At 39.9% G+C, this 20,909-nt stretch overlaps 1 protein-coding gene and 1 long non-coding RNA gene across 13 annotated transcripts in view; one reads left to right on the forward strand and one right to left on the reverse strand.

The window, feature by feature from the left end:
* Positions 1-6,740, forward strand: part of NEK10 (NIMA related kinase 10) — a 226,885-nt gene extending 220,145 nt beyond the window's left edge. For all 12 annotated transcript variants that reach the window (XM_025461041.3, XM_049100027.1, XM_025461045.3 and 9 more), the window contains one exon: positions 688-6,740. In XM_025461041.3, coding sequence (XP_025316826.1) covers positions 688-736 — 49 coding nt within the window. In that variant the 3' untranslated portion in view covers positions 737-6,740. The remainder of the gene's footprint in view (positions 1-687) is intronic.
* A 9,309-nt stretch (positions 6,741-16,049) lies between these two features.
* The window catches only part of LOC118352061 (uncharacterized), a 67,733-nt gene continuing 62,873 nt past the window's right edge, over positions 16,050-20,909 (reverse strand). The window contains exon 5 of the long non-coding RNA XR_004808528.1: positions 16,050-16,098. This is a non-coding gene — a long non-coding RNA (uncharacterized LOC118352061). The remainder of the gene's footprint in view (positions 16,099-20,909) is intronic.

The raw sequence follows: 20,909 nt of genomic DNA on the forward strand, positions 1-20,909 counted from the left end.
ACATCAGGCTCCCGGTGCATGGAGCCTGCTTCTCCCTCTGCCTATGTCTCTGCCTCTCTCTCTCTCTCTCTCTCTCTCTGTGACTATCATAAATAAATAAAAAAATTAAAAAAAAAAAAAATAATTTTTAAAAAAAAAAAAAAAAAAAAAAAAGAAGTAGAATTCAAGGGCAGCCCGGGTGGCTCAGCTGTTTAGCACCGCCTTCAGCCTAGGGCTTGATCCTGGAGTCCCGGAATCGAGTCCCACGTTGGGCTTCCTGCATGGAGCCTGCTTCTCCTTCTGCCTGTGTCTCTGCCTCTCTCTCTCTCTCTGTGTCTCTCATTAATAAATAAATAAAATCTTGAAGAAAAAAAGAAGTAGAATTTGTAAGAGAAGAAATCTACAGTTTGCATTGCTTTTTCTCCCAATTAACTGATAACATGCAAATTAAATGTTTAAAACTACAAGCTATTTTGAATAGGTGCTTGTTTTTCCATAAAGGATTATCATTCCAGTGGAGTTTGTAATTTGAGAAAGACTCAGCAAAAGGGGGCTTTCTAAAAATGCCCCATCCTATTATGTTTAGAATCACCTGTTCTTCACTGTGATCTATTTACATATATCCCTGAGCGGCTGCTTTTGAAGTTGAATGTGTGAAGTCAAATGTATATTATTATAAAGAACTCTTTCCACTTCTGAATCTTCTAGATATCACTCCTATCCATGGGGGACCAAGAATCACCCAACCAAAAGATGAAAACCCTGCATTTTGAATGGACTTCGTTTTCCTAGTGAAGTTCAAGTTCTAGACTTCAGCTCTACCAGATGCCCAAGGATTGGGAGCTGCTGGAAGAGTGTGGAAAAGACCAAGATGTCATGGAACCACCAGGGCCTCTCTCTGGAGGTCCTGTGCTAGGTTATGTGGCCGCGGCAGCATGCGAAGGCTCTGTACGAAGGCTACCTCGGATGCGGTAGACACAGGATGACAGGGCTCTCAGTGTGCTCCTGGAAGAAAATGCTGCAAAATTCATCTGTGGGGAGGAAACTTGCACCTCACAGAACTTTCCTCCAAGTTAAAAAAGAAACAACAACCAAAAAAAAAAAAACAAACAAAATGTCATCTTTTTCAATGGAATGTTTTATATTTAGGATTACAGAAACTATGTTTAAAGGCATCTAGCCTTCCATGTATAAAAATAGTTTTAGAGAATATTAAAGACCCCAGAGTAATAATATATTGGGCAATTCACTGTATTCACCTCCTTTTTTCATTTTAAAAGAAATTCAAAATAGGTAATTGAATTTTGTTGTTGTTGTTGTTGTTGTTTTAAGGAAAGGATTGGTCCTCTCTTAACCAGTGGGTGCTAGTGGCCTGAAGACAGTAGACAGTATTTGTAACCTTTGCACAGACTCTGGGAATAGCTGTCAAATTGTTGGATGTAAGCTAGACTAATAGAATATATTGCTGTACAGTGTGTGTGTGTATACTATATATATGGAGAGGGAGGAGAGGTTTTGATTAGGCTAATGCTTTGCTGCTAATCAAACTTATAGTGTTTTTAGAGCACTTTGAAGAGTTCATAGAATCTATGAAAGACATGCAATATTCCTTATTCTAAGTCCCTTCTCACTAAAATCACCTATATTGTTTTAAAATTTTTATTGTTTGGGAATTTGAAATGAAAACAAGTTATATAATAAAATATAAGTCCTTTATTTATTCATTGAGGCATCCCTAAAAAACCCCCAAGAAGTCAGAATGCCAAATAATGTTCCATTCCTATGTAGGGAGACTTTATGATGAAAATTTTCTAGATTCTTATTGGGCTAACATCTCTTCAACTGGCTTATAACTGGTGTACCATCCAGAAATGCCCTTATTGCCAAGCCAGACTGCACTTCTGCTTAAAGAACATTTTAATTCTATATAACTAGTAATCTGAAGGCTGAAATTATGCTTTTTATTTACTTCTCACTGAGTCCTGGTATCTTTATTTACATTGATATATTTTTAGTATGATTGAACAGGATTTAGTTCAATATATTTACAATGGCTGAAACATAATAACCTTTTGTATAGTATGGAAAATCTCTTAATGTGAATCCATACTGCTTTTACAATTTGTATGTTCAACACTTAAATGATACCCAAATTTCCTTTAACTAATGACTTTGAAAATTGCCAATGAATCTTTGTCTTTAAACCAAATTAATGATTACAAATACACTGTAACTTAAAATAACAGATGCAATTACAGTAATGAAAAATGTCAGTTTCAGCTTATAAACCAACTCCATTCATATGTGAAATTTATGTGTAAAATCAAAATGATTTTGTTGATTTACCCAGGTAAAATTTTATTCCTAGCCCAACTGAATTTGAACTTGCACTATTATTTTTTATTTCTATTCTTGTACGAAACGGGCGCATTTCCTCGTTGTGTAAGAGGCAGAGGCCTACAAGGGCATAAATTTTAATTGTGATAGGAGCCAATACCTAGAAACAAAGCAACTGTGGGGTAAAAGTTTGAACAATAAAGTTCTTTCTCAAATGATAATATATTGTCAAAAAAGTTTAGAAAAGAATAGTATTCAGAGGTTACACCTTGGTAAAAGAGAGAGGGAGAGAGAGAGAGAGAGAGATGATCTGTTTGAAGGTATTTTCTAATGCATACAGTTGACCTTATTGACCAGAAAGGGAACAAAGTGTTTCCATCAAACTATTTCTTTTAGACCATAGGAGTGGCATTTATTATGCTAGAAGCCAGTACGAATTAACAAAGATAACAAATGGATGTCCTGCTGTACAGCTTTAGGCCTGTCAACTCTATGCTGATGGAATTCTTTTGCCAAAGTCATGAATGTGTTCTATTTGATTCCTTTCTTAAATTACCAGTCACTGGATCCACCTTCTCCCAGGGCAAGAGCAGGCCTCCAAGAGAAGGCGAGGCACTGGAGAGGGATCCCTCTGGTGCATGCAGTCTCATCCCAACAGCGATGCTGTCTTTTCAAAAGCCCTCACTTTCTGACTTTGCGACAAGAAGCACCCGCCCTTACAAAACAAGAATGATCATTTTGTTTTCACTCTCCAAACTGCCCTCTAGTGCAAAGAAGTTGTTACTTGAGGGTAATAGGCCTCGTAACCTTTGCTTGATTGCTTTTAAATTTTTTTTCTCTCTCTCGTATAATTGTTAATTATTTGTTGTGCAATGGAATCCGTGTGAATTCGTCTAATTCTCAGTCACTGAATATTTGTATGGAACAGAATATGAATCAGCCTTTTCAGATCACTGTGGATATACAAATGCTTCAGTTAATTATGTTTTGATCTACCAACTCTGTCTGAATATGTGTACTTGAAACCTTAATTTGCTTTTTAAAAGCAAGATGTTCCATTTACAGGGAAGTGACTGCAGCAGGCATATGTACTTGCTGGTTGTTAACCTTGTATTCTTCCGGTTGTCTGATATCTAACTGGAGGTCTCCAGCAATAGTAACATGGACACTAGACCCAGTTCTCATGGGTGAATTTCAGGACCTTACTTGAGAAATGCTGCCGGAGTTTAAGGTGGACACTTCTGTGGCACTGGGCAGTGTGCATACGCTGGGCATTCTAAAGCAGAATTAAGATCTACTATTATGCAATCTACCCAAGTGATGGAACTGATTAGGAGATAAGGTCTTCTTAGAGGTACCATCTATGCCTTGTAAAATACTATGAATCCTGATGATCAACAACAGGTACAGGGCCAGTTGATTACATGTAATTCCAGCAATACCATCAGTTAATCACCACTCATATGTAAGATGTGGGAAGGCAATAATTTTGTTTAGTCAATTGTATCAGTATTACTATGCATAGTATCCGCATCCCTCCATCTCATTTGCTGAATTGCAAAATATTTTTATTGCTATTTCTCTCCCTTTTTTGGAATGGCAAGGAACTGTGTACAGATATACTGGATTCCTTTAGAAATGGCTTCAGCTTCTATTTGAAGGCAGGAAAAACTTCTTTGTAAGGTACTTTTATTGCTTGCATTTTACTTTTTCTGTGGTGTGTATTCATGAACACAGAAATGAGCTGGAGAGGCAATGCAAAGGAATCAATCTGAACCAGCTCCTTGGCAACCCAGAGATGCAGCTATGAAGGGCTCGTGAGCAAGAGAAGCACAGTGCTTCTCTATGTTGATCTTGACTCTTGGGGTGAAATTCCATCTAAACATGAAATTCTTCATGTTCAGCAACTGAATGTGATAATAAGTGTATTTTATGTACTTTTGGGTCTTCCAGACTATGTCCATTGATGGAAATTGACAGAATTTTGGATAGATTATATTTTCCATTGAAATGTGCTGCTAGCAATTTGCTTACCCTTGGATGCCATTTTTCACATTAATAGGAAGACACAAATGTCTCAGGGAAACAACTTTATGATAAAGAAATTCTTATGTGTGTCATTGTGGTTAAATTGCATATTGTAAATATAACTGTTATGGTTGATTACATTCCTGCTGTGATGTTGCTTTGAGATTTTCAAGAGGGATAGGAAGGATTTTATGATTTTGACAGAGTGACTGATGGATATTGCAAATTTACATGTCTTCTGGGTCCATGGGCAACAGTTGTTTTAAAAATGAAGATCGTGCTCCATAGAAGCATAGAGCATTCTTGGTATGTGAGCTAGGTTAGATTTTTTTTACTACATACATGCAGTAATGAACCAGTTTTTAACATCTTTATAAGTTTATTCATTTTATCATAAAAGTGAACTGTATTCTCAATTGAAGACTGAATATTATTCCTCAAACTGTAGCAAGCTGCCTTTTTTTCCATTTTGTACTATGAAGCTTTGCACTGTACCCAGGAAATGTATTTAGAGATAACAGAAGAGCATTCATTAGAGCAAATGTGTGACTGTTTAAGGGCTGCCATTTGGAAGTAGCTTACCTTTGTTTCATCTGAACAAAGACAGAAGTTTTGTTGCTTATGGAAAGTGACTGTCACTTTGACTGGATAGATGCTTGGAATTGATCTGGTGAACTCACAAATGAAAAATTAGCTGAAGTTTTTGCAAACATGTGATGAACTGGTTCCATAAAACAAGCAGAGAGAGGTTTGAACTAGAATAACAGACCAAGAGGAACAAAAGCTTGAGGCCTTAGCACCTGTAAGTCAGACTGCAAATGCTACTTATAAAATAATATCCTTAATCCATGACTTAGTTTTCCATTTCAAGCACCATTTAAGTTAGAATTCTGGAAAGAAATATAATGCTTGTACATGGCTATTACATTTTAGCTTTCCTTGCCCTTCACACAAGTATGTTTGCCTCATATTTCAGTGAATTTGGAAGGAAATGGAGCTGGTTTAGGGATACCTTATATCAAGAAGGAATGTAAGAAGTATTTGTATGAACCCCACATGATATTGAGGGAGGCAAATAAATATAAGCACCCAGAAGTGAAATCCCTTAGAAGATGACTCATCGAGTTAGGACAATCTGCAAATAAAAACTGAGAAGTCACAGGGCAAGTAGAAGGCAAGTGGTATCCCAGAGCCTGGCATCTCCCAGCAGGGCAGTCAGGGGGCCAGGCAGTTCCCGATGCTTGAATGATTCCTGCTCTGGGTCTCCTGGAAGCAGCAGATCTGGTGTCTTCTCTCACATGTGGTTACTGATGGACTGGTCTCTCTGCACTGTCACCAGTGAGTTGAACACCAGAAGAGCAGCAGATGCGCCCCTAAGACACCCCAATCATATATAAGTCCTGTCTTTAGGACAGGGTCCCTGTGAAGCATTTGAAAGACATTAGACTCCTCTCAAGGATATGATTCTGTGTGCCATTCAGGGAATATGTTTCTGCCACTGGCACCATGTTTGCTTCCCCATCTTTTCTCCATGGCCTCAGGCCTCTTTGGACTGGCAAACCAAATATTATAAGAAATATATGTGGATGTTCAAGATAAATGCAGGCAGGTTTGAATACATTTACACTTAGCTAGATTAGAAAAGAAGCATTTCAATGTATTTCAGTTTGTGAGTAAACCAGTTGATAATCAGGCAATGGAAAGATTCCATCATTGTTCTCTTCCAAAATGCAAAACAAAAATCACCTCAAAGGAAAATCTCTTATGTGCATTTTGTGTACTGACATTTAGTGGATCAAAACTAATTTATGATGCTTCCTATATTCTGTTGTTCCCAGTGGCGAGTTTGTGAAGATCAAAAAGAACAGAACTGCTCTCTGAAAAAAAAGTGCAGCCCCTAATCTCATGTTGCCCAGAGCTTCCATGTTCTGAGCAGCCACAGGTCCACTGCACCCGCAGGATGGAAAAGCACCTTCAATCCACTTTTTCTCCCGTAGCTTCCAGGAGCATATCCCTTTCTGTTCCAGTCGCATCTGCGGGCCTCTCTTCTGTCTGGCATATGGGGCATTTCTATCAGGGTCATGCATGGTTACAAGCTTCTCGTATAGTGAGAGGGAGTGTGGGGAGTTGTGTGACAGGGCATGGTTCAGAAGGAGAGGGCTGATGGACTTCTTCCTCTGCACCTGATTTTATCTTCCCCAAACCTCCAAAAAAACTTCTGGCATGAGCACATTGAGGCTCCGAAGTGATGAAGTTTAAGGCCCTGGAAGAGAAGAGAAAGGTAATGCCTCTATGAAAGATTTATATAAAAGATGCAAGTGGCCTTTATTTTTGCTATTGCTTAAATATGCTCTGTAAAATGCTAAAGAAAAATTAAAAATGTATTTTCAATCTTAGTGGAAAAGAATCTCTCTTTTTGTCAAGTTTGTAGCAAATGATCATCGCTTTTCTCTCACTAGCTCTCTCAATCTCTTCTCTATGCTAATGAATCTTTTGATGAAAAAAAAAAAAAGCTCCAAAAAGGTGATCATGTATGTTTATGCTCAAATATTTCCTACAGCTTTAACTGATGGCAACTATCTACTGCCACCAATGTTGCATAATGAGTACTTCAAAATTAAGTGACTTTAGATAACAAGTATTTATTATTTCTTCTGAGTCTGTAGGTCAGCTGGGTGTTCTGCTGATCTGAGCTGAACTCCCTCATGTGCATCTGGTCACCTGGCAGGCTGCCTGGTTCTGATGGTCTAGATGGACCCCGATGGGACAGGTCAGCTCTTCCCCCTGTGTGTCTCTTACACCTTCCCACAGCCTAGTCCAGATGTGTTTTGTGGCAGCAGCTAGAGCCAGTGCAGAAACCCAGGACTCTCTTGTCAAGCTTCTACTTGCATCAGGTTTTCCCACTTCCCATTGGCCAAAGCAGATCATGTGGTCAGATCTGGCATTAGTGTGGGAAATTATATCAGGTTTTTACTGCTGTGTAACAAACTGCTATAAAAGTTAGCAGTTAGAAACAACACAAGTTCTTTATCTCAAAATTTCTGTAAGTCAGAAGTTTGAGCACATTTTAACAGGGTTCTCTCATATGCTGGAATCAAAGTATGGGAAGGGTGCTGGGGTCTCCTCCAAGTCTTGGAATCCTCTTCCAAGATCAGGTCATTATTGGCAGACTTCAGTTCTTTGTTTGTAGGACTGGAGTCCTCAGCAACTGAATGCCACCTGTAATCACTCTGCCACATGGCCCTGCCCACAGACAGTTCACATCAAGGCAGCTTGCTTCTTCAAGACCAGCAGGAGAGTTGATCTCTTTCACCGTCCATGAAGAGGGTTTATAACATATCCAAATCAGGAGAGTGACACCCTGTCACCTTCATCACATTCTAGTTGTTATAAAACAAGTCACAGTTGCAGTTTATACTCAAAGGGAGGGGATTACACAAGGAGATCAGTCACTGATCTAAGGTGACCCTAAGGTCACCTTAGGGTATGTCTGCCACAGAGTATAGTACTAAAGGTCACAGGCATAGGGAGATCTAAGAAATTAGGGCCATAAAATAGGAAATATCAATATCAACACACCTGGAGAAGGAGGACTTGTGTGAAGTAGTCTTATGAAAATCACCACAGACTATAGGACCTGAATTCTAGAACATTTCTAGTTGCCATCCCAGGACTCAGATGTCTCCAGCAGGCTGTTTGAAAACCAAATCTAACCCAGCCACAGACCTCTATCACTGTCATGAGAAGCAGGAATGGAAATTCTTCTTCTAGAAGCCAGAAAAGCTTTCAGGAGAAGCACATCCTTCAAACTCCATGCAGGGTAATCTGCTTCTTTATTTTAGTTCTTTATTAAATGGGAACAAATTGATTGTTCTCAGTGATTATGTTTATATGGAAGAGAATAGAATTAAATATGTGAATTATAGAGTATAGCTTGATATAGCTACAAACTCCAATCTTAAAAAAATACATCATAAGTAATGGAAATACATTATGCGTAAAGGAAAATGTCACCCAAATATAAAGATTCTGTCCCCCTTCTCAAAATTGAGCACATAATCTTATATTCATTTTGCTCCTTATATGAGATTTATATGAAGCTGTCCCTGTCATGCAGATTTAATTTGCTGTCATACTATATGAAGACTAAAATGGCATGAATTAATTTTGCTGATGTACTGATTTTATCTCTCGAGCCATGCAGTGTTGCCACAGATGTTTTAACCATCTTTGGCATGTGCAAAAAGATTGTTTATATAACCCGGGAAAACAGTTGTAATTTTCATAATGAGGATACAGGTACACATATTGCAAATTGTTCAAGGATCACAAAACAAATCAATTAAAGTCTAAAATTCCCTAAATTTATTTGCACACCAAGTAAGAGGTAAATATAATTAAGGATTTGGGCCTTTAGCTCATGCAGACTTGGGACTGAATGCTAACTCCATGATTTTCTATTTGGATGCCTTCACAGCAAGGATTTAGCCTCTCTAGAGCTTAGCTTCCTCATCTGTAGAAGGTAAGACACTAGTGGATTTGACTTTCAAAGCTTATTAAACCAAGGCTTCATATAAGAATTAGTACTAAGGTAGAGGTAAGGCACTCAGAGCCGTATCAGCCTGCAACCACCCAGGTCCACAAATCCTGGACTATTTCTGTGCCTGTGGCTTCCTTGCCCTTTCTCTCCCAGTAGCCTGCATCTGTGTCTCTTTGGAGGGGACTGTCCTTGGGTTGCAGGAACCGGTTGTCTGCGGGCACAGGTTAACACCTGGGAACTTCACTCTCCAGAGGCAGCCCTTAACCACTTCCAGAGACGTTCACACAAATGAATCCTCCAATACCCTCCGCCCTGACTGGGACAGCCCTGAGGTATGCTCATCACTGTTCCACAGTTCCCTGTAGAACTGAATCACCCCCTGTGGAACTGTGCCTGGTAACATGTCCTAGCCTGGCTTCCTTCTGGTCCCTGACTTACTTCCCCACTCATCAGTTAGTTTTTCTGGCAGCACTTCCTGATGAATCCATCCCATACATCAGGATATGCTTCTAGGGAAGACCACACAAGGCACTCGCAAAAATATAAATGGCCAAATTAAAATTAGCTTCAGATTTTTGTGATTAGCATGGGTTAACAATCTCTTAATGGTATATGTGCTAAGGATATGATTGGTGTCACTGTGCTGTGTTCTGGTATGGAGTCCCCATCAAGCAGGAATGAAACTAGGCATAGTGACCGCACTCCCCTGGCCTCCTCTCCTTTCCTAGGGTCTTTGGGGACTCTGGCTATCCGTGGGATAACAGAGATTAGCAACATAAAGAAAGGGTAGATTAACAGGGCTGTGGCACTTCCCTTGCCTCCTGAAATGGTTGGGAGGCATCCCTTCCCATGCTCCATCCACCCCTTGCCCCTGTGATTCTATTGTTATACTTTAGATCAAATGAGGTCATAATTTCAAGAAAAGTCATCCCAGGAAGTAAAAAGAACTTTTAGACAGGGAAGAAGTGGTCTTCCTGCATCTCCATTCACCATACACAGAATAACTCAGAAAGAAGTAAAATTCCCTGCTGTCAGAAGGAAAAGCTAGCTGTCTCTCATTTTGTCTCTTAGAGAGATGGAATGGTTTTCTCATTTGTCCTTCACCAGTTTTCCTTTGAGAATTTTTTTTTTCAAATAACCTCAACCAAACTAAAGGGCATCTTGGTGTCTGCTAATTTATTTTTTAAATGCTTTTGAGTTTTGCTTATTAATCCCACTGTGAACCTTTTAGATGATCATATCTTCTCCCTTGCCAAAAAATGAATTCCTATGACAAACATGTACCTTTCAGCATGAATTACATAAGAGGTGACTACGCTATTGAAATGCTTATCAGCATCTCTGCTCTGTTACACTATTTATATTGGAAAAAAAAATTGTTTGACAATCTTCAAAGGTTGTCGTGTCCTATTGTGTTCCTCTCATCAATGCCTGGTCAGGCCTTACCAGTAATGTCCTTAGCATTTTGGTAACAGGAGCTCAAGTTCGGAAAGGGTATTGCAAAGTCAGTGGTGCAGAAAGGCAGGGAGTGGTAGTGAAGTAGTGGTTCTCACAGTCTGCTTGCCCAGAGAGTGCCAGATAAGAGGAAGAAAAGCACCTGCGCCAGGCTCCTCAAGGGTTCAGTAGGAGAACTGCCACTAGGAACACTTTCCTGGCCCCTCCTACTCCGTACCCCAGTACTTCCCCTTCCTGCCTGTGTGCTCCCATGCATGCACACACACACACACACACACACACACACACACGCACGCACACACCCCTATCACTCTTTCCAGAAGGTAGACAGAATCTTTCAATCCTTTTCCTATTGGCCAGCATTTTCATTGGTCAGATGAAGTAGCATGAAGCTTTATGTTGGCCACATTTACGATCATCTACTCAACTCTCATTATTTTTCCCTTTTTTTCTTATTTATATTCGAACCCTGTTTAACTCTGTGTTTCATGGGAAAACATCTCGATCCACATAACACAATGACTTCAAGAATCAATACTGTTTATACTATTTAATCTTAAAGCTTGTCTTCTTTTGCACTCCTAAATTTTGAAATATTTTTAATGCACATTTTAAACTTTAAGGGATATGAAATATCATGGAAACATTATTTGTTTTCCTGCTTTATCCTGTAGACTTCATAACAGCATCAGGAGCTTTTATAGTACAATAGATTTTTGGTTTTGTTTTTCCCTCAGAAACAATAAAAGGGAATTGCTAACTTTGAAACAAAATTATGACTTCATCTTTAACTAGCATTTCTATTTTTTAGTTTTGCTGAGTTACATGGATTAAAAAACCAAACTACACAAGTAAATAAGTTGACCGATAATATTTGAGTTGGAAAATCTTTCGTCCACTTAACAGTAATCAGATCAGTTTAAAGAAGTGCTAGATTTACCTACAGCAGTAAAATTATGAGACTAATTTCTAAAATTCTCACCTCAAAATTCACAGTCTCTACTTTGTCCTGGGGAGGGGTAGGTGTGTTGAGTGGCTACAGAATGGCAGGCACCATGCAAAGTACTTTGCAGATATCTATTCATCGTAACAGCCACTGTGAAAGAGGATATAATTGATAGTATTGTAGAAACCAAACAAAACAAGGTAAAAAAAAAAGGTTCAGGAAAGTTAAGAAGCCAATAGCTAGTGGAAAACAAACAAACAAGAAAACCCAGAACCCCGTAAGAAAACCAAGATTCTTTCTTCATGGCTCTATACTGTTTTCAATCTTACCAAGCAAAATTCTTAATTTATATCAACAAGATAAGATTGCTCAACTTATAGGACTTAAAAAAATTCTCTTTATGCTTTATTTAATGGTATTATCTTGCCTCTAGGTCCTAGCATCTGCTTTGTTTGTATGTATCACTGATGAATACCTTAAATAGTTATAGGACAAAAATGCTCTATTCTTTCCAAAAGCACATATGCAGACAACATTCAGCGTTTCAATATTTGTTCACTGCTAGAGCCTGAGCCACACCAGACTACTCACAATCCAACCTACATTTTAATGTTTTCAGTAGGCCCCAACTTTCTATAAGCGCTTTGATGAGCCCATTCATGTAACCCCTTGATATATTATAAATTCACAAGTAATACTAGCTAATTAAATGGCTCAAAAATCAATCCAGTCTTTAGTCTATAAAAGTCAGTGGGGCGGGGTGGGGGGTGGGGAGGGAAAGACAGTAGATCAGAGCTTTTCCTTTCAAAGACAAAGTGAAAGAGATATTCAGGCTGTGTGACCCAAGGTGAATGACTTGACCACTGCAACCCTCAGTTTTCTGAGATAATAGTGCTTTTCTTGCTCTATTACCATAAGGATTAAAGGTGCTAACATATGAAAAATGGTTTAATGAGTAGGTCAAGGAAACACTAAATAAATACCAGTTTTATTAGGCTGTGGTTTCCAGAGGTTAAAAGACAGCTTTATTGACACATTTAAAATTTTCCTTATTTTTAAAATGTCCCAGCCAACACTGCCTCCTTGAGGATGTCCAACCCCAAAGACACCAGTTCCAGGGATTCAGTGGCAGAAGGTCTGTTGATACTTCAGCATCCTGTTCAACTCTAGAGTATAAGAGATAGAATACCAAACAGTTCGAAGAGTAAAAGGGAATTTATTAGCTCATTTATTTTTTTAAGATTTTATTTATTTACTCATGAGAGACACACAGAGAGAGGCAGAGACATAGGTAGAGGGAGAAGCAGGCTCCCTTGGGGGGGTTGCTGACAGGACTCTCTCCCAGGACCCCAGGATCAGGACCTGAGCCAAAGGCATATGCCCAACCACTGAGCCATGCAGATGACCCTTAGTGGCTCATTTAATTGAAATATCAAGAATTGGAAAGTTTGGGGCATTGCTAAATTCAAGGGCTCAGAAGGTATCAGCTGTCTCTCTTTCTCTCTGTCTCTCTTTCTCTCTGTCTCTCTTTCTCTCTGTCTCTTGGACACTCATTTCTGAATTTTGCTCTCCTCTATCATGGATTTACTTCCATGCAGGTCCTCTTCCCACAGTGGTTCCCAGGAATTACATCCTTCTAGCTCCTAGTCCATCAGAAAGAGTCCCTTACCACTTTGATGGAAGTTTCAGAATTAAGTCTCAGTAGACCAAGCTGGGCAGTGGGCTCTGCACTTAAGCTGAGAGAAGAAAGGCTAATGGGATATGCTGATGATCTTTGGCATGGGTCACGTGCCTGCCCTTGCGCCAATCACTGTGTCCAGGGGACTTAGATGCCCATCCCTGGAGACCCAGGGAGAGGAGCCTAGGGAACACCATGGTTTGAGGGTGGGAAGGAGGAATCTAAGGATAATGAGGAGTTAGATTTTTGGCAGACAACAAGTAGATGTTTATGAACTTAGGTTTGTCTTGCCAGGAAGCATTTGTGTCTGACCGTTGACATAGATTTCTAGCCAAACTTTTCCTGCCTCACTAGTCTGTCATTTCAGTTTGCTTATAGGTATTTAAATAAACCATCTCTTAAGCAGAAGATTTTAGCAAGGAAGAAGTACAGTCAAAGTGAATCAGGAAGCCCAGGGAACAGCCGTCTGAATAGCTCTCCTGTTTCATTTGTCAGAAAGCCCATTGGGTAATGGTAGACAAAGTAGCAAGGACGAGCAAGCCAGAGAAATAGACACATCCTTCCCTGTGGTCAGCTTCCAGCTCTGTTATTGTAATACCTGTTATTTCCTCCTTGACAATATTCAGCTTTTTTGTTGACCGAGGGAGTGTGTTGGTTTCTGAGCAGTGATGCTGCCCTTGTGGTTCTCCACCACTTTCCTCCTTTGGGCTAGAGTATACCCCAGCCTTTGCTCTCCAGCCTGCACCACTGCTTGTTAACCTGTTGGTTCAGGCCTTCCAAGCTTCGGGCCCATCTGCTTCGGGCAGCCAGTATGTAACTAGCAAATTCAGAGTCACACAAAACCTCTTCCCAAACCCACAACTGCTAGGATCTTGCATTGTGCTTGCTGACCTGCCAGCTTTGTCACCTGGAGCCCTTAGCACCCTCTGTCAGCCTTGTCATCAGATGCTCTTTTAGGAGTTATCTACCTCTGACCTGGCCTTCCGCCTCAATCTGTGTGGCTGAATCCTAAACAAACTTAGCACCTGAAACCCAAAACAGAGCCCACTACTCACCAAAACTCCAGAGTGACCCCTTGTATAATGACATTCACACTGAGCCCAAGTTGTCAATGTCCATTAGACTTGGATAATGATATTGGGGTTGCATCCTTTGCTCCTTCAACACACAGAGGGCCAACTTATCCTGTTTACCCATTTCAATTCTGTGCTGGGCTTCAAAGTTTCCAATGTGCTTTGGTGCCAAGCCTGCTCACATGACTTATGGCATTGGGCGAATTCTCCCTGTGTAAACGCGGCAAAGCTGGGTCATCACAACTAAGAAGCTCTCATGAGCCAAGTGCTCATTCACCCCTTTATTTATTCATATAACAAATGTTCATGGCATAATCCAGTGCTTCTAAAACTTCAACAGGCATACTAACTATCTGTGGAACTTATTAAAACTTATTAAAATGTAGGTTCTGATTCAGTAGGGCTGTGGTAGGGCATGGGCTTCTGTATCTTTAAGAAGCTTCTAGATGATATACCTGCTGAAATTTCATGAATGGGAGTTTCAGTAATAAGGAATATAGACACTCAGTAAATATTTGTTGAACGTTAAATGAATGAAAACCTAAAGCAAAATTTTGAACAAAAGTTTTAGTTTAGATAGAAAAGAGAGAAAATAAAAAAAAGAAAAGAGAGGCATGAGGTTGGCAAGTTATTCGTAAGTGACAGTTATTGGGTCAAAGGCTTTAAAGCCTTTGTCAGTTGAGGTTTTCTTAGTGTGTTTCCCCCTTTATCCATCCTTATGATCTTTGATGTGTTTCCTGTCTCTTGCTAAGGGAAAAAGAGCCAACTTTAGACTTGCATTTCAATTGTTTAACTTTTTAAAAAAATATGTTTATTTAATCATGAAAGACACAGAGAGAGAGGCAGAGATATAGACAGAGGGAGAGATATAGACAGGGGCTCCCACGGGGAGCCTGATGCAGGACTCGATCCCAGGACCCTGAGATCACGCCCTGAGCTGAGGGCAGATGCTTAACCACTGAACAACTCAGCTGCCCCTCAATTATTTAACTTTTAAAACCTGTTGCCTGTTCCTTTGGAACCATACTTACAGTTTTCCAGTGTGCTCTATATAAGCATGGCCTTATAGTCATACACACACACACACACACACACACACACACACATATACGTGCACACATGATGCCTAATTAATGGTGATTTTTTTTTTTTTTGTAACCAATAACCTACATCCCCCAAGTCTACTGGACACCAAGACTATTTCTGGCATGGCATATCTAGATTACCACCAATCTTACAAAAGCTCAAGCCGGGTAAAAAAATGGAAAGTGCCATGAGAGCCAAGGCCTCCCTCTGCCTACTTCATCCCTATTGTTTTCTTCCTCTTTAACTGATTTTTGACTTGATTTCTTTCTGTTTAGCAGATTAGCTGGACAAAGCAAACACTCTTCTGTATCCTCAGAAAGTTCATTTTACAGCTCACAGCAGAGTTTGTGGAGAGGTTTGTTCTGTGAAGGAGGAACACAGCAGGTAAAAGGCAAGCCATTTCACAGAGGTCAGTTGGGAGTCCGTTCTCTGTGGGTCATAGTAATCGTGAAGAGCTCATCAGAAGTCCCCAAGAGTCCTCGAGAGGAGGCTGGTATTGGAGAGGGGTGGAAGTGTTTGGGTCATCATTCCTACCTCAGAACTCTGGCTCTCCACGTAATGGACACTTTCCATGAGGAATGCTCATGTGTTAGTTACCTCCCTGCCTGCCAGCCAAATGCCTCCCTCTGCTATATTTCTGTAGACCACCAACACTATAACCTCAGATAGGAATTATTCAGAGCTCTGGTTCCTCAGATATGTTGAGCTGGGGACATATTTTTAAAAGTAAAATTTAATGGTACATTTCCTATAAGAATCACCTTAAACAACTTTGCCTATCCTCCTAAACCCAAGCCCACAACAAATTAAGTTTCATCTCTTCTCTCTAGAGTGGAATCTCTTTCCAACTTTAAGAGCAAGTGGATTAGAGTTCCCCTTCAGCTGGTGTACCATTTCAGTTTAACCTGCCATGACCTTGAACTCACCTGAGGGCATGAATGGACAATGTCCCCATCCCATGACACAATTCAGCAGGCTGTAGGAGACAACCAAAGACATTTATCAACTTTTTGAGGAGGCAAAGTCTGACCTCAAAGTTTCAGTGTCTTTGCTGTTATAACCATTGTAGATTTAACACGCATCTGAGGACTTGAAACTACACCCTTTGAACAGCTAATGGTTCATCAACATAGTCATGGAATTGTGGACTTTTATTGCAGGAAAAGCCTGAAGAGAAGCATCCAAGGGCTCTACTCTGCAGGTTTTAAAACTTGTTCAATGTCACACCACTTCCAACGCATGGAAGAACACAGTCTGGGGAGAGCCCTCGGCTGAATTTGGAAGCATGTATTGGAAAAGCCATACTTGAATTACAAATGGCTTGGGTTGGGCTTATTCCATCAATGCATGTTAGCTTGGCGATGTACCTGGTGACAGCGTGACATTTTCAACCTCTGATTTAGATGACAGTGACCAAAACCTGGAAGACGTTAGGAGTACCACTGTTATCTATGTATTAGGACAGTGTCTTTCTAAGATTTTATTTTTTTAGGTTAGAACACTCTTTTCTGATTAATACCCCCCTCACCCCAGAAAAAAAATGAATGCTAAAAGTATGCATAAAGAAAAAAAACATAAAACACTTACAATCCTGTCATTCAGAGCTTTTTAAAAAGGCTTGTACACTGGTATTGATTCTTTAAGGATATTGTACATTTTCTAACCCAAGTTTTTTTTCACTTATCAGTATAAGTGGACATATTTACATGTCAAGAAAATCCTCATCTACACTAGTTCTCAGCAGTCTGTAGCCTGACAGCCAGATGCTGCTCACTGCTTGACTTTGTAAATAAAATTGAATGGGAACACAGCCATGCTCATCCATTTATGCATTGTCTCTAGTTGCTCATGAGTTACAGTGAAGAATTGAGTATTTGCAACAGGGACAACCTGGCCCACAAAGCCTAAAATATTTACTTTTGGCCCTTGACAGAAAAATTTTCCTGACTCCCATTCTACACCATCACTTTCTGATACATGAGCCACATTTCATTGCATCATCATATCATTTATTTAACCAGCTTATGTCGAGGCACTTGTAAATTGTTTCCCATTTTAAACATTTAGTTTGTTTTCATCACACCCCACACTGGGCTAAATATGTTCTTATTGGACTTTTTTTTTTTTATTACATTCCATTAGGAAATTTGCCGACGACCGAAATTTACTAAGTTAAAGGATACTTTAATCTTTCCCTTTTAAGTGATTTTGGTAACCATTGTCCTATTTTCTCCATTTCTAGATAAAGGAGTTATAATAATGACCAAACTACTGATACATACAACATGGGTAAATCTTAAAAGCATTATGCTAAGTGAAAGAAGCCAGATAGAAAAGAGTACCATACTATGATTCCATTTACATGAAATTCTAGAAAAGGCAATACTATAGTGATAGAAAAGAGGCTAGTGGTTACTGGGGGTTTGAGGTGGGGTTCAATTAACTGCAAAGAGACACAGGTGACTTTTTGAAGTTTAACCATGACTAATGACATGAAAAATCATCGTTGTATTTCAACTATAAGAACATTAATGACCAACAACATCTATTATGTTTTGATTGTGATGGTGGCAACATAATTGTATAATTTTGTCAAAACTTATTGGGCTCTGTTCTTTAGGTAGATACATTTTATTATATGTGAGTTACACCTTAGTAAAGTTGACTAATAAAATAAAACAGATACATAAGTGATAAAGAAAGAATGGGAAGGAAAGAATCTGGACTCATGAGCATCTTGTTTGAATAGTTGAATGGTGGTGCCATTGACCATAAGAAGATAACCAGGGAGAGGAACAAATATAGGAAGTGGTAGGGAGAAATATCCATGAGGGAGTCCAAGTTTTGGAGAGGACACAGACTTTGGAATTATTAGTGCATTGATGGGTGTAGACACTGACTACGTGCATGAATTTTTTCAATGACAGTGAAGAGAAAGGGAAAAGGTAAGACCCAGTGCTCATCAAGAGGCCACGCTGAATCCTTGAGAGTCTAAATGTTAGGCGGTTGTGTTACTCCAACTGTGGTTGGTGGCCCAGCAACAATGGTATCATTTCAGTTTATTAGAAATGCAGAATTTTGTGCCATAATACATATCTATGGAATCATAATCTGCATTTGAACAAGATCCCCAGGTAGCTCTTTTGTACATTAACGTTTGAAAAGTGCAGTTTCAGATCAACCTCAACCCTTTACTTCTTGAATTTCTTCCAGAACCCAGTCGAGGGCATAAAGAAACATGGGCTGCTGAAGCCAAGGATTACATCATCGAATTAAAGTTGTTTTCCATTCTTAGTTTAAAAAAAAAAAACAACTATTGTATGCTAAGGGAGCTAAGAAATGTTAATTCAAATGTTCTCTGTTTATGCAACAGGCTGCAGTTGCTTCTGGGAAGCTGTCAAGGTTTATTTAGACTGGAAAGAACCTTTTTTCTTTTCTTTCTTTTTCTTTTCTCTTTCTTTTCTTCTTTCTTCCTGTCTTTTTTTTTTCCTCAACAAACATAGACAGAGACAAGTCCTATTTCATTAGGAATTGCTTGAAAGGTTATTTATTTATTTATTTATTTATTTATTTATTTAGCTTTTATAAAAAAGGGCTTTGTTTAGCCAAAAGACATAAATGTTTCTCTTTGAATTCTTGGAGACAGACTGTCCATTAGGAACATTGAGCGATGAGGAATTTGGGATGCAGAACAGCAGCTGTCACCATGTTAACTCTATAGATGCTTGTGCAAACAGAGTTGCTTGTGCGAGTCCTCTTCCCAAGGAGAGATGGTAGGTGAGCACGCAGATGGGAAAGCTGTCCCAGCTACTCTATGTCTGAGGCTCACTGCTGTGGGGTCCTGAGACTGGTGTTGTCCAGGGCAGTTGATCTATTTGCTCGCTAGTTGAGCTGTTATTGTTTGTTGATGAATTTGCCTTGGAATATGGAGAGATTGTTGAAGAAACTATGGCATATTGCTAAGTGTCTGTGCTTTAGAAACAGACAGACCTGGATTTTATCCCAACGCTGCCCACTTATTTGCTTTGTTTCTCTGCCTCCCTACCCCAAAGTCTGTTTTTTTAATCACAAAAATGGATTGTTATCAGGAGCAAATGCGGTAATGGATTGAAGAGTTTCATGTAAAAACTACACTTGGTCTACCATAGGGATGGAGAAAATATGACAGGACTCTCGATGCCTCCTGTTTTATAACTCACTCCTATTCAGGGCCACTGTGAATGCACCCTCAATGTCAGAGACTCCCCGTGAGTGGCAATTCATGTGCAGTGTGGAGCCTATGTGGCTCTATGCTGCTGCTTTGCACACACCTCCTGACTGTGATCCATAGTCTGCATTTGGGTTTCCAGGGCCCTGTTGCATTTTCTTCCCTCCCTTCACAATTCTTATTTGCAGAGAAGGCACAGCTGTCGTCTAGCATTTCTTACCGGGGAGAGGAGTTACTGCTATGTGCACGCCAGGGACGTGAGGAATATCTGGGCGTTCTCAAGCTCAGTCCAGTTTCAGTGAGAATGTTTTCATCTTAACAATCATCCGATGGACAGGTTAAGCCTATGTAAGAAAAACGTGTAATTTCCTAGGCCTCCCAGTTTGTTGGATGTGAGATCTCATTGGGTTAAGCTCTTTACTTGTGGTTCCCTTGCCTTGTTGCTATTGGCTCCATCACATGACTTACTTTGGTATATGGATACTAACCACACTTGGGGCAAGCAGTTGTACTTGTGTGAGGGGACCCTGGTCTTGTGCTGTTGCCATTTCTATGAGAAAACATGCCCTGACCAGCCTTCGGGTCCAAAGAGAATGAGCAACATATGAAGTAAACCTGGCTCAGTCAGTAGGTTGGAGGCAGGCCCAGCCGAGCTCTGCCAAATGGGTGAGAATAATTATTATTGTTTGAAGCCACTGAATTTTGGGGTAGTGTGAAACTCATCCCATTTTCAACATTTCTTTGACCTCATTGGTCCTACAATCAATTGATTCTGCCACATTTTTACATGCTTTATATCCCTCATAGCCTTATTTCCTGCCCTATCCAGTATAGATTCTATGGCTCATCATGACGATTGCTTCCTTGCATTCACCATCAACTTTATTACCTGGCAAACTCCTTCCCTGATTACATCAAGCTGTCATCCTACAGCACATTTCCATAGTTGACATTGAAGCTGGCCAGAGAAAAGCACACAGTCCTGCCAGCTGGGCTCTCTCAATGCCACTCAGTGGTACTGCCATATTGTTCTTGGGCCTCTGCTTTCACAAATTCCTGTTGTGACTATTTTTACTTAGTTCACTCTTATTATAATTTATTATCACTCTTTCAAACTTTTGGCACCTCCTCTGCCATCTTTGCTCTAACTCACAACTTTGCTTAGTCTTCCACGAGGCAGTCAGAAGCTCTTTCACTTGCTCACACTATGGTATCTACCCCGATTCTAGCCTTGGTGACTCTCCTTCCCTCATGCTCCCAGGGTTAAACTATCTTTGCTTTCAAAGCCCCCACCCCCCACTATATCCATCTCCTTGCATGTGTTTAGAGACACTGTTCCAGTAAACTGTCCTCTCTCTCTTTATCATTTGCTTTTCTTTCCTTCTGGATCATTCCATGCATATAAATATGCTATGATTTCTTTCATTTCAAAGAAAATATTAAAAAATGTACCTTACTTGTATTCATCCTCCAGCTACCAAATCATTTGTGTTCTTCTTGGGTCAAAACTTCTTGAGAAAGTTGTCCATAGTGACGGTCTCCGCTTCCTCTCCTACCACCCTTTCTTAAATCCATTTCCC

This window comes from Canis lupus, chromosome 23, assembly GCF_003254725.2.
Source record: "Canis lupus dingo isolate Sandy chromosome 23, ASM325472v2, whole genome shotgun sequence".
NCBI lineage: Eukaryota > Metazoa > Chordata > Mammalia > Carnivora > Canidae > Canis > Canis lupus.